This window comes from Oncorhynchus mykiss, chromosome 13 (assembly GCF_057628025.1).
Source record: "Oncorhynchus mykiss isolate SJ-2025 chromosome 13, ASM5762802v1, whole genome shotgun sequence".
In the NCBI taxonomy this organism is placed as follows: Eukaryota; Metazoa; Chordata; class Actinopteri; order Salmoniformes; family Salmonidae; genus Oncorhynchus; species Oncorhynchus mykiss.
Window position 1 is genome coordinate 66,593,914 of NC_143034.1, and position 14,780 is coordinate 66,608,693.

General features: G+C 43.9%; 1 protein-coding gene across 14 annotated transcripts in view; it reads right to left on the minus strand.

Moving 5' to 3' along the window:
- Positions 1-767: 767 nt before the first annotated feature.
- The window catches only part of LOC110539052 (SUN domain-containing protein 1), a 54,448-nt gene continuing 40,435 nt past the window's right edge, over positions 768-14,780 (minus strand). For 9 of the 14 annotated variants that reach the window (XM_090197264.1, XM_090197270.1, XM_090197268.1 and 6 more), the window contains 12 exons: positions 14,373-14,431; positions 13,817-14,001; positions 13,357-13,638; positions 12,129-12,221; positions 10,580-10,659; positions 9,943-10,087; positions 6,844-7,170; positions 6,256-6,340; positions 3,695-3,810; positions 3,173-3,340; positions 2,848-2,940; positions 768-2,648 (listed from right to left, as the gene is read on the minus strand). In XM_090197264.1, the coding sequence (XP_090053390.1) occupies positions 2,532-2,648; positions 2,848-2,940; positions 3,173-3,340; positions 3,695-3,810; positions 6,256-6,340; positions 6,844-7,170; positions 9,943-10,087; positions 10,580-10,659; positions 12,129-12,221; positions 13,357-13,638; positions 13,817-14,001; positions 14,373-14,431 (1,750 nt within the window). In that variant the 3' untranslated portion in view covers positions 768-2,531. The remainder of the gene's footprint in view (positions 2,649-2,847; positions 2,941-3,172; positions 3,341-3,694; positions 3,811-6,255; positions 6,341-6,843; positions 7,171-9,942; positions 10,088-10,579; positions 10,660-12,128; positions 12,222-13,356; positions 13,639-13,816; positions 14,002-14,372; positions 14,432-14,780) is intronic. The other 5 variants (XM_090197269.1, XM_090197265.1, XM_090197263.1 and 2 more) reach the window with 2 other exon arrangements.

The window sequence follows — 14,780 nt, forward strand, 5'->3', positions numbered from 1 at the left end:
GGAGGCAGCCCGATTCCAAAACGGAATCGGGACTCTACTTGCAGTAGGATCCTTGGGATGGCCCTACCCTACTTGCAGTAGAGTCCAACGCTAAACAGATTGAATTGGGACATGCCCGTGGCATTAATAAAACTCCTTCATTCCTACATATGATCTACTACTCTGTATTTTGACCAATGAAGCTTATAATAACTTGGTTATATCAAAGACAGTTTGATTTACGATTAATGTGGTGTATTATAAGCTTATAAGCTTATAATACACCCAACAATTGTGATTTGAAGAAAAGCCCTCAAACTTAACTCTGGACTTCAAAGCCACTTCCTCTGCGTTTTTATCCCATCAGGGACTGATTTAGACCTGGGTCACTGGGTGTGTGCAATTAATGATAAGGTAGAACAGAAAACCAGCAGGCTCTGGACCTCATAGGGTGAGTTAAGTACCCCTGCCCTATAGTGAGCTCTTATTCTAAGAGCATTCCCCATCTAATGCAGGGGTGTCAAACTCATTCCATGGAGGGCCTATTGTCTGCAGGTTTTAGTTTATTCCTTTCAATTAAGCCCTAGACAACCAGGGGAGGGCAGTTATTTAGTAATTAGTAAGCTTAACTCATCAATCAAGTACAAGGGAGGAGCGAAAACCTGCAGACAGTCAGCCCTCCATGGGATGAGTTTGACACCTGTAATCTAATGGTACATTTGCGCTCATCCTCTCCCTGCTGCCATTCCAAAACCACAATCCCCCCCAGATGTGACCCCAAAGCAGCATTTAAATAAAAAACCAATAGTCTTTATTAGGTAAAATATCACATGCACCAAAAGCTCTCCAAATGTAATTCTTTAGGAATATATTCTAAATGCGGTTTAGCTACCTCAGGATGAGAGCAGCGACAAAATAAACGAAAAAACATTTAAAAACAAATGAAAAACAAATCTGTACTGTCCCAAGATGTTTCCAAAATGCACTGAAAAGCTTTTTGATAAAAATACATTGCAGTCCTATCTTGCAGTAACTAATTATCTTAAAAATAAATAGGATCATGAAATAATTTTTTGTACATTTAGACTTTCTGGTCCACACAAAACTAATTTATAGCTACCCCATCTAGTTTTTTCCACAAATTGTGAGGACTTGTGCAACACACATTTCATTTACAGGCATCATTTGTCATTATTCTCAACTACAAATGGTAAAAGTCAAACATAATTACACTTACAATGGGTAATACAAATAATAGAAATATTGACAAGGTGTACCCTTTTTTCATAAAGCAACACTGATAAAATCTCATTCTTAAAAAAGGACCAACTATTAACAATGAAATATACAGATTACATTCCTGCAGGGAGTAGAAGGGATTATGCGCTATCCGGGATCCTTGGGATGGCCCTACCCTAAACTCTAACCTCTATCCTAACCCTAACCCTAACCTCAACTTCAAATGGGGTGATGTCAGAGTTGGGACATCCCAAGGATCCCCTTTTCCGGAGTAGAAGCTCTAGTAGAGGATGTTATAATGACTGTGCAAGGAGCAGCCAAACCATTGGCTCGCTGCACTAGAAGAAGCCAAACCATTGGCTGTCAGTCTCACTCTCATTAACACTCCAGTCTGGACTCCACAGAGCTTCAAGACCAAATCTTAACTTGAGATACACATGTATCAACTCATTAAAAGTCTGTCCATGTGTGTAACGTTTTCTATAGGAGAGATAGAGCTTAGTTTTGACGGCTGTGTGGATGCATAAAGTCATGACGAACAGGAGTGTTGTAGAGTCCAAAGAACGGTAGTAGTTCTGTCTGTGTCTTGCGAGTGTCCACTGACCATGTTAGCTGGCCCTGCAGACTGACCAACCAACAGCAGCAGAGAGAAGTAGCTTTGTATCAAGAGAAGAGAGGCCTATACAGTGTCACGTAGGCCCAGTGTGTGTGAGGCCTATATAAAACGTCATTTAGGCCCAGTTCTGTGGCTTTGATCCAGTTCTGTGGCTTTGACCCTGAAATTCCATCAGAATCCACAAGGGGTTTTCAAAGAAAAATCCAAAATAAAACCTGATTAAAACACCAACCAAATCAGACAGGATGTGTAAGAAAATAAAAAGATGTGTGTAGTCCGTTTCATCTCGAGGTCACAGGCTCCTGTGGTTGAGTGAGAGCGGCAGAGGAAAACGCTCCTCCAAAAACCAAAGGGTTATGACCTGGAGGGCTAATTCAGTGCAAGAGCAGGTTTAAGGAGGAGGGACTGGGACCGAGCTTCTCCTACCTTCACGCTTCTCTTCTCTTTCACATTCCCTGACATTTCATTACAGTCCATTCTTTCATTCTTTTACCATTTCAGTACTAAAACAAAAACCCCCTTGGACACATTCTAGCATAAATCAAACACCCATCCCCATACTTCTGAAGTCACTCGTTTATATCAGTCTCGGTTTTCCCGGCCCCCTCCATTTAGAAAAATATGTCCAGTATTATATACAGATATCAGAGAAATGCATATCATCCTGACTGGCAGTTCAAATGGCCGCCATCCTCCCTCACTGGATGCGTGGTTCTCCGTGGACTCTGAAGCGGTAGAGGCAGGTGTACTCGGGGTGACCCCAGTTGGTCAGCACACGCACCTCGATGATCTGGAAGGCCCTTTCGTTCTTCTCCTGGATGGAAGGGACATAGTGAGGAGTGATAAGTATTGAATCTCAAAGTATCAGATTTTTAAAAAAGAAGATTTTTGACAAAGTAAAAAAAGAGCCAGAGAGAGGTATATAGTATGCAAGATAGTGAGAGGTGTTTTGTGTGTGTTTGTTGGCGTATGCACATGAGTGTGTATAAATTGATGTCATTTCTTGTGTTTACCATGACAGGGAAGTTCTGCATTGAGTCTCCGTCCTCCTGGTAGGTGTATTGACCCAACAGCTTTCCCTCCTCCTGATACTCATCATCCAGACCCTGAAAACACACAGAAACCAGTCAGTGACGTCAGGCAGGAGACTGAGACCATAGATAGCCCATGACCAACAGAAGGCACTCCATGTAGTTGCTGATATTGTCAGTACGTGTGCGTCTTACATAGACAGTGTAGTTGCTGATTTTGCCAGTACATGTGTTCGTGTGTCTTAAGTAGACAGTGTAGTTGCTGATATTGCCAGTACGCGCGTGTGTGTGTGTGTGTGTGTCTTACATAGACAGTGAAGTTGCGCGGGGCACTGGCGATGTTGCCGGTAGGGGACAGGGCCTTGGGGATGTGCTCCAGACAGAAGGCTGTGGGGAGGATCCTCAGGGACAACCGGATGACCAGGTAACCATGAGAACCTTTAAACGCCCAGCAGTTCCCTGGATAAACATCAGGCTGAGGGAAGGGGAAAGGGCGATGGGCGGAGGGAGGAAGAGATGGTAAGACATGTTAGAGTCACTGATAAACGTCTCCACAAGATAATCCCTGTCCTGTTCAAATTTACAAGACTAATGACTTTAAACATTTACCATTATCTACAAATAAAAACACAGATAAAGAGGAAACAACGACCCCTGGTGGTGTTGAAAATGACAGCTTCTTTCTGGAATAACTATTGAATCAGTGTCTTCTAAGCAGCTCAGCAGCTATTCCTGGATTGCAGCTATTGTTGGAATGTGTTTTTATTTGTACACTGTGTTTGTGACCTGGAACAATAAAGCTTCTGAAGGTTTGAATTGGAGAGCTCACCTGGATGGCGACGCGGGGCGACTGGGAGAAGTACCAGAGGGGCACGCTGAACAGACTCATGAGGGCCGTCTTTGTCTCGTACGTCTCCGAGCAGCGCGTGCTTAGGATGCTACCGCCTGACCGCACAGACACATGACCATGTTACATCATTACCACAGTTCAACCACAATAGATTCCTTTCTATTTCTACGCAGGAAGACCACATTGGAAATACATGTCTTAAGGTTTATGAGTGTTATCTGCTGGGAATAAGTGGATCTTTATTTAATCAACCAATCAATCAATGAAAGAATGGGAGCAAGAAAGACATTCTTATTCAATCTTAGGTCAAAATGTATACGAGTCAGAAATCCTAATGCCTGAACCACAACTCTGTGGTGAGGAAACTGTATTGAAAAGCCATCTGACCATACACAGGGATAATGCAATGAAACACACAACATACAATAACATGATTCCATACTAACACACACATCAAAATAGAATCCACACAAGACAAACGTCAGACCACTCAGTTCATCTGGCCACTAATCTGATGTCTCTAATGGAGCCCTCTGTGCCTGTCCAATCCACACAGGCCATTATTAGTATGACAAACAGGCTTATTGTCCACGGAGCCAGACTACCTGAGCTTTGGTCTCTAATGCCCTACTACCCTCTTCACTACTGTTATACCAGTACCATTCATACTGAAATGGCACACTATTCCCTTAGTACACTACTTTTGACCTGGCACCCTATTCCCTTTATAGTGCACTACTTTTGTCCTGGTCAAAAGTAGGACACCATAGGCACCCTATTCCCTTCATAGTAGAGCACTATATAGGGAATAGGGTGCCATTTGGGACAAACTCCTCAGTGCTGGCTGCTTTATAGTTATGTAACACTAGGCTAGGATAATCCTTCCATTATAAACCACCATCATGGAGCTGGCTGTAACCCACAGAGTGGTTCTGTTCATGGACATGTCAACAGGCTGGCTCTAATCCACAGGATGGTTCTGAACCACAGGATGGTTCTGTTCATGGACATGTCAACAGGCTGGCTCTAATCCACAGGATGGTTCTGAACCACAGGATGGTTCTGTTCATGGACATGTCAACAGGCTGGCTCTAATCCACAGGATGGTTCTGTTCATGGACATGTCAACAGGCTGGCTCTAATCCACAGGATGGTTCTGTTCATGGACATGTCAACAGGCTGGCTCTAATCCACAGGATGGTTCTGAACCACAGGATGGTTCTGTTCATGGACATGTCAACAGGCTGGCTCTAATCCACAGGATGGTTCTGAACCACAGGATGGTTCTGTTCATGGACATGTCAACAGGCTGGCTGTAACCCACAGGATGGTTCTGAACCACAGGATGGTTCTGTTCATGGACATGTCAACAGGCTGGCTCTAACCCACAGAGTGGTTCTGTTCATGGACATGTCAACAGGCTGGCTCTAACCCACAGAGTGGTTCTGTTCATGGACATGTCAACAGGTTGGCTCTAATCCACAGGATGGTTCTGTTCATGGACATGTCAACAGGCTGGCTCTAATCCACAGGATGGTTCTGAACCACAGGATGGTTCTGTTCATGGACATGTCAACAGGCTGGCTCTAACCCACAGAGTGGTTCTGTTCATGGACATGTCAACAGGCTGGCTCTAACCCACAGAGTGGTTCTGTTCATGGACATGTCAACAGGTTGGCTCTAATCCACAGGATGGTTCTGTTCATGGACATGTCAACAGGCTGGCTCTAACCCACAGAGTGGTTCTGTTCATGGACATGTCAACAGGTTGGCTCTAATCCACAGGATGGTTCTGTTCATGGACATGTCAACAGGCTGGCTCTAACCCACAGGGTGGTTCTGTTCATGGACATGTCAACAGGCTGGCTCTAAGCCACAGAGTGGTTCTGTTCATGGACATGTCAACAGGTTGGCTCTAATCCACAGAGTGGTTCTGTTCATGGACATGTCAACAGGCTGGCTCTAACCCACAGAGTGGTTCTGTTCATGGACATGTCAACAGGTTGGCTCTAATCCACAGAGTGGTTCTGTTCATGGACATGTCAACAGGCTGGCTCTAACCCACAGGGTGGTTCTGTTCATGGACATGTCAACAGGCTGGCTCTAATCCACAGGATGGTTCTGAACCACAGGATGGTTCTGTTCATGGACATGTCAACAGGCTGGCTGTAACCCACAGGATGGTTCTGAACCACAGGATGGTTCTGTTCATGGACATGTCAACAGGCTGGCTCTAACCCACAGGGTGGTTCTGTTCATGGACATGTCAACAGGCTGGCTCTAAGCCACAGAGTGGTTCTGTTCATGGACATGTCAACAGGTTGGCTCTAATCCACAGAGTGGTTCTGTTCATGGACATGTCAACAGGCTGGCTCTAATCCACAGGATGGTTCTGACCAACAGGATGGTTCTGTTCATGGACATGTCAACAGGCTGGCTCTAATCCACAGAGTGGTTCTGTTCATGGACATGTCAACAGGCTGGCTCTAAGCCACAGAGTGGTTCTGTTCATGTAAACTGAGTGAGAGGTCTCTCTTTACCTCCAGACTCCAGGGCGTAGTCCACTAGGCCCGTCCTATCCTGGGAGTAGAGTTTCAGGGCATTCTGGACGATCAGCTGCACTTGCTAGGGGAGAGAGAGGCAGAGGCAGGGACGGGGGGTTAGGATGTGTGTATGGTTGGATACCTTTTGCAGAGACTCTGCCATGCACCTCCACACACAGTGACTCCTAGTCTCACTGACAATCATGACCCCTTAAAGTAACAGTCATCATATAGTGAAAGTACATCATATAGGAAGGTGGTTTCCAAGACCCAAATTAAACCTACTCCTGATCCACTGTTCACAAAGCATCTCAGAGTAGTAGTGCTGAATGATCCAAGATCAGTTTAGCCTTTTAGATCATAACAGATAAGGTTATATGGTCAGATCCTAGATCAGCACTCCTACCCTGAGAAACTTTGTGGATGCGGGCCGTGAAGTCAAAAGCATGCTCTATGGAGAATCTGGGTCCAGGACACCGGTCCATCATGAAATAAATCATGATAATGAAGCCGTTCCTCTGATGACAGTGAGTAGCACTGGGTTAACGACAACAAAGAGTCCCTATAGTGGAGTGTGTAGTCTACCTCCTCAGACAGTCCCTCGCCCACGGCGGTGTGTTGGACACTCTGTGTAATAGCCTGGGTCTGCGTGATGATGACTGCAGCCCTGGCCTCAGCCTCCGTCCGGGCCTCGGCCCTGCTCTGCTCCAGCTGCAGCGACACGTTCCTCAGGATGCTGAGCTCCAGGTTGGTCAGGAGGGTCTGCAGGTCGGCCCCGCTCACGTAGCGCGACGACAGCCACTGGAGGAGTCCCTCGGGGATGTCTGGTTCTCCCTGGTGGGTCTGGTCGTCAGAGCCGTAGAACAGGGCCTGCAGCTCCCGCCTCACCTGGGCGGACACCTGGGCGGACACCTGGGAGGGAGAGGTGAGAGAGAGGGAGAGGTGAGACACATCATGTGTGAGGGGCTGTAACTGCAGAATACATATGTACATCATGTAGAATTTCCGTTCAGTAACAGCACAGTACAGGCTGTCATTTGGAAGAATGCCATTATATTACAAAGGTAATGTACAACTACTATAATAAAGACTGAGCTATATCAGCACAAGGTACAGTAAACACTAAAAGCAGTAAACAGACAGTTGTCTCCCATACTATAATAAAGACTGAGCTATATCAGCACAAGGTACAGTAAACACTAAAAGCAGTAAACAGACAGTTGTCTCCCATACTATAATAAAGACTGAGCTATATCAGCACAAGGTACAGTAAACACTAAAAGCAGTAAACAGACAGTTGTCTCTCATACTATAATAAAGACTGAGCTATATCAGCACAAGGTACAGTAAACACTAAAAGCAGTAAACAGACAGTTGTCTCTCATACTATAATAAAGACTGAGCTATATCAGCACAAGGTACAGTAAACACTAAAAGCAGTAAACAGACAGTTGTCTCTCATACTATAATAAAGACTGAGCTATATCAGCACAAGGTACAGTAAACACTAAAAGCAGTAAACAGACAGTTGTCTCCCATACTATAATAAAGACTGAGCTATATCAGCACAAGGTACAGTAAACACTAAAAGCAGTAAACAGACAGTTGTCTCTCATACTATAATAAAGACTGAGCTATATCAGCACAAGGTACAGTAAACACTAAAAGCAGTAAACAGACAGTTGTCTCCCATACTATAATAAAGACTGAGCTATATCAGCACAAGGTACAGTAAACACTAAAAGCAGTAAACAGACAGTTGTCTCCCATACTATAATAAAGACTGAGCTATATCAGCACAAGGTACAGTAAACACTAAAAGCAGTAAACAGACAGTTGTCTCCCATACTATATAAAGACTGAGCTATATCAGCACAAGGTACAGTAAACACTAAAAGCAGTAAACAGACAGTTGTCTCCCATACTATAATAAAGACTGAGCTATATCAGCACAAGGTACAGTAAACACTAAAAGCAGTAAACAGACAGTTGTCTCCCATACTATAATAAAGACTGAGCTATATCAGCACAAGGTACAGTAAACACTAAAAGCAGTAAACAGACAGTTGTCTCCCATACTATAATAAAGACTGAGCTATATCAGCACAAGGTACAGTAAACACTAAAAGCAGTAAACAGACAGTTGTCTCCCATACTATAATAAAGACTGAGCTATATCAGCACAAGGTACAGTAAACACTAAAAGCAGTAAACAGACAGTTGTCTCCCATACTATAATAAAGACTGAGCTATATCAGCACAAGGTACAGTAAACACTAAAAGCAGTAAACAGACAGTTGTCTCCCATACTATAATAAAGACTGAGCTATATCAGCACAAGGTACAGTAAACACTAAAAGCAGTAAACAGACAGTTGTCTCCCATACTATAATAAAGACTGAGCTATATCAGCACAAGGTACAGTAAACACTAAAAGCAGTAAACAGACAGTTGTCTCTCATACTATAATAAAGACTGAGCTATATCAGCACAAGGTACAGTAAACACTAAAAGCAGTAAACAGACAGTTGTCTCTCATACTATAATAAAGACTGAGCTATATCAGCACAAGGTACAGTAAACACTAAAAGCAGTAAACAGACAGTTGTCTCTCATACTATAATAAAGACTGAGCTATATCAGCACAAGGTACAGTAAACACTAAAAGCAGTAAACAGACAGTTGTCTCCCATACTATAATAAAGACTGAGCTATATCAGCACAAGGTACAGTAAACACTAAAAGCAGTAAACAGACAGTTGTCTCCCATACTATAATAAAGACTGAGCTATATCAGCACAAGGTACAGTAAACACTAAAAGCAGTAAACAGACAGTTGTCTCCCATACTATAATAAAGACTGAGCTATATCAGCACAAGGTACAGTAAACAGACAGTTGTCTCCCATACTATAATAAAGACTGAGCTATATCAGCACAAGGTACAGTAAACACTAAAAGCAGTAAACAGACAGTTGTCTCCCATACTATAATAAAGACTGAGCTATATCAGCACAAGGTACAGTAAACACTAAAAGCAGTAAACAGACAGTTGTCTCCCATACTATAATAAAGACTGAGCTATATCAGCACAAGGTACAGTAAACACTAAAAGCAGTAAACAGACAGTTGTCTCCCATACTATAATAAAGACTGAGCTATATCAGCACAAGGTACAGTAAACACTAAAAGCAGTAAACAGACAGTTGTCTCCCATACTATAATAAAGACTGAGCTATATCAGCACAAGGTACAGTAAACACTAAAAGCAGTAAACAGACAGTTGTCTCTCATACTATAATAAAGACTGAGCTATATCAGCACAAGGTACAGTAAACACTAAAAGCAGTAAACAGACAGTTGTCTCCCATACTATAATAAAGACTGAGCTATATCAGCACAAGGTACAGTAAACACTAAAAGCAGTAAACAGACAGTTGTCTCTCATACTATAATAAAGACTGAGCTATATCAGCACAAGGTACAGTAAACACTAAAAGCAGTAAACAGACAGTTGTCTCCCATACTATAATAAAGACTGAGCTATATCAGCACAAGGTACAGTAAACACTAAAAGCAGTAAACAGACAGTTGTCTCCCATACTATAATAAAGACTGAGCTATATCAGCACAAGGTACAGTAAACACTAAAAGCAGTAAACAGACAGTTGTCTCTCATACTCACTGTTTCCTGGATTGTGTTCAGCTGCTCACATTTCCCCTGACATCCCATCACCCCCTGCAGGTCGCCCCTGATCTGACTCAGCTCCCCCTCCAGCCTCTGCACCTCTGCCAGCAAAGCAGCAGGGGCCTCCGGGTCCACACCCACACTGAGGCGGAGAAAAGAGAAAGCCAGAGAGATAAAGGGGGAAAGAGAGAGAAGTGTCTCTGTTACAATTGCTTAGGTTTGAAACATTTATCCAAAATCCCCCATTTTCCAGATATCCAGTTTGGAAGATTCCCTGATGTCTGGCTTATTACCTCCTGATTCCAGCAAGCTTCTAACCAACATTTCTGGTAAACAAGTTTTGAGAAATTGCCACAAATTTTGCAACCCTGGACTTGGCTCCACACTTTAAAAAATTAAATGTTTGCATGCTGTAAAAAAAAAAGAACTCCAATACACTGGCTCTATTGTTTGATTTAATAATGGACCACTTAGACCAATGTTTCAGTTATAAGACATTAAAACATTGTGGGGAAAATGAAGAGAATCAGTGTGCAAGAGTTTCTTTCCCCATGAAATGGAGTGCAGGTGGAAACCGTAGAGAAGTTCTGCACTATATCATCTATGGACGTTAAGCCACCGCCCGTGAACCTACCTGACACGGACAGAGGCAGGGGCTGGTGTGGCTGTCTCCTCTGTCTCCTCCTTCCGCTGTTCCTGTTTCTGTTGCACCGCCTGAAATAGAACCTCATTAAAATACAGTACAGTACTGTAATATAAATTCAAATGTACAGTACTATAATATAAATTCAAATGTACAGTACTGTAATATAAATGAAAATGTACAGTACTGTAACATAAATGAAAATGTACAGTACTGTAACATAAATGAAAATGTACAGTACTGTAACAAATGAAAATGTACAGTACTGTAACACAAATGAAAATGTACAGTACTGTAACATAAATGAAAATGTACAGTACTGTAACATAAATGAAAATGTACAGTACTGTAATATAAATGAAAATGTACAGTACTGTAACATAAATGAAAATGTACAGTACTGTAACATAAATGAAAATGTACAGTACTGTAATATAAATGAAAATGTACAGTACTGTAATATAAATGAAAATGTACAGTACTGTAATATAAATGAAAATGTACAGTACTGTAACAAATGAAAATGTACAGTACTGTAATATAAATGAAAATGTACAGTACTGTAACAAATGAAAATGTACAGTACTGTAATATAAATGAAAATGTACAGTACTGTAATATAAATGAAAATGTACAGTACTATAATATAAATGAAAATGTACAGTACTGTAACAAATGAAAATGTACAGTACTGTAATATAAATGAAAATGTACAGTACTGTAATATAAATGAAAATGTACAGTACTATAATATAAATGAAAATGTACAGTACTGTAATATAAATGAAAATGTACAGTACTGTAACATAAATGAAAATGTACAGTACTGTAACAAAAATGAAAATGTACAGTACTGTAACAAATGAAAATGTACAGTACTGTAACAAATGAAAATGTACAGTACTGTAATATAAATGAAAATGTACAGTACTGTAACAAATGAAAATGTACAGTACTGTAATATAAATGAAAATGTACAGTACTGTAATATAAATGAAAATGTACAGTACTGTAATATAAATGAATGGCCAATAAGCTTCAATACAGCATGTGTTGACATGAACACTTTCAGCACGGGCATTATATGTCATCACAATTAACCTAAAAGGACAGGGACATGCTGACCAGATGACTAGACTTGTATGAGTGTGTGTCATACTGTATGTATTCAAATTAACTACCTGAGATGATGTATGTACGGACTGGTGCCAGAACCGGTATGTTCCTGTTTGTGTTCCTATGGGTGGGTAATGTGATGCGTGGGTCTTGTATGTGTCAATCAGTAATAAGCTTGTGAGACTGCACCTCAAGCTTAGCTGTTAGCCTGCTAAGATCTAGTGGTGTGTGTTCAGATGAGCTGTGGAGGTAACGTATGCTTCTGGATGGATGCATTTGATTTCACAGAGTTTAATTCATAGTCTGGTGTGCATTTCCCATAGACCATTTCCTCAGTCTCAACTGCCAGGACCTGTATGTTCCTGTATGTATTGGGATATGTAGGTAATGGGGTATTGTGTGTATTTCCAGTAATAGACATTACCTCAGTTTTAGTAGCGAGGACCTGCAGCAGCCCCTCCAGCTCAGCTAGCCGTGTCTCCTGACTCTGTTGCTGCTGAACCCTCTGCTCTTCAGTCTGCACAGGAGAGAGGGAGAGAGGAGAAAAGGTCACCCAGAAGTAAAGAGTAAGGAACTCAGTAATAAGGAATAGGGGGTCAGTATGGAATGCTTACGAAGCAAAACGGACTGAAATCTGACCCTACATAAAAAGCACAAATCTGTACAGTTATCAATTAAAGTGTTGAAGCTCAACCCTCTGATCAGCCCTGCAACCAAGCTCCAACCCCATTCCTGCAACCAAGCCCCAACCCCATTCCTGCCACCAAGCCCCAACCCAATTCCTGCCACCAAGCCCCAACCCCATTCCTGCCACCAAGCCCCAACCCCATTCCTGCCACCAAGCCCCAACCCCATTCCTGCCACCAAACCCCAACCTCATTCCTGCCACCAAGCCCCAACCCCATTCCTGCCACCAAGCCCCAACCCCATTCCTGCCACCAAGCCCCAACCCCATTCCTGCCACCAAGCCCCAACCCCATTCCTGCCACCAAGCCCCAACCCCATTCCTGCCACCAAGCCCCAACCCCATTCCTGCCACCAAGCCCCAACCCCATTCCTGCCACCAAACCCCAACCCCATTCCTGCCACCAAACCCCAACCCCATTCCTGCCACCAAGCCCCAACCTCATTCCTGCCACCAAACCCCAACCTCATTCCTGCCACCAAACCCCAACCTCATTCCTGCCACCAAACCCCAACCCCCATTCCCAACACCAAGTCCCAACCCCAAGTCCCAACACCAAGTCCCAACACCCATTCCCAACCCCCATTCCCAACCCCCAAGACCCAACCACCAAGACCCAACCACAAGACCCAACCACAAGACCCTACCCCAAGACCCTACCCCAAGACCCTACCCCAAGTCCCAACCCCAAGTCCCAACCCCATTCCTAAACCAAGTCCCAACCCCCAACCCCAACCCCCAACCCCAAGTCCCAACCCCAAGTCCCAACCCCAAGTCCCAACCCCCAGTCCCAACCCCCAGTCCCAACCCCCAGTCCCAACCCCCAGTCCCAACCCCCAGTCCCAACCCCCAGTCCCAACCCCCAGTATCAACCCCCAGTCCCAACCCCCAGTCCCAACCCCCAGTCCTATCAACATCTTTGTGTCCGGCCCCAGTCCCTTTCCCCTCCCCTGACAGCCATCCCTACCTGTGCCCTGTGTGAGGCCTCCTGCTGCTCCAGCTCTCCTCTCAGCAGGGTGATCCTGTGCTCCAGCAAGCCAGAGACCCAGGGACCCAGGTTGTCTCTGTCTGTCTGGCTGTCCAGCTGCTCCCTCAGGAGGGTGTACTGGGCCAGGGTGTCCCCGTGATGCTGCTCCTGCCTCTGGTCCCCCTGCTTCACCCGCTCCCACAGCAGGGTCAGACCATGCTCTACCCGCTCCAGACGCTCCAGGCCCTCTGTGTCCACGGTGACTATGGGGGGAAGGACTGGCTGTAGAGGGAGATACGGGATAGACAGAAATAAAGGAGGGACACAGAAGTATAGTGAGAGGTTAGAGAGAGAACAAGAAAGCTTGTTTTAGTCCAACAATCATGAAGCACCATATTTGCACAATACAGACACAAATTGAGAGACGCCCTCAAACTTCTCAGGCGAGCTCCTCTCTTACCTGTGCCTGTGGGCCGGGGGTTGCTGTGGGGGTCTGCTCCAGTGGTGTGGCGGGGGTGGGAACAAGGGCAGGGGTCAGGATAAACGATGAGAGGGTGAAGGGGGACACCACTCTGGAGCGCCACTCTGTCAGGTTTATGGCTGGAAGGTAGGAGAGGAAACTGGACGGACCCCAGAACCACAACCCTGAGAGGAGAGAGAAACAGGGAAATGAATCAACAGGAACTACATTATGCAACAACCTGCCTGTCGTATATGTTTTTTTGTGTTTATGCATGAATTTGGGGATTTGATAGTAGCTTGTGGGTTTATGAATGCAAGTCCGTGCTTTTCTGAGTAGACTGTTAGTGTAGAAAGTACAGTGTGTAAAAGTGTTGTTCCACAGTTGTTCCACAGAAGGGCTGGTTCTGTAGCTGTGTGCCCAGTAAGAGTGACCTAGATCTGGGGCTGGATTTGGAGCAAGCTCTGGGGGGCTGGTTAACAGCTCTGGTGCTACACAGCTGACAGATCAGCGTGTTTGTGTGTGAAGTAGGTCAGGTGAGCACACTGTTACTCACACAGGAATATCAGGAAGGGAAGGAGGAAGAGGAGGAGCTTCCACATTCTGGGCAGGCACCTGAAAGACACACACACACACACACAGAGCAGTGAGCAAAACACACCTGAGATACGCACACACACCGTCAAACATAACCTGATAAGACACTGTAACCTTTCCTTCCTCAGATGAGAGAAATAATTTAGTTAAAATCGTAATATCTAAAAGTCATGACTAAATAATTAAATCATCATATCTGTCATGTGCATCTATAATTGACAGAACCCATCTATCCTGACCCTTTGCTTTCATTATTTCATTTCATCTGAAGAAATGACAAATGCCTAAATAAAACCAAAATATAATTCAATCTAATTAAGATTTAACGTGTAAGACAGAGCCTGCATAAGAACAGTCAAATATTTAT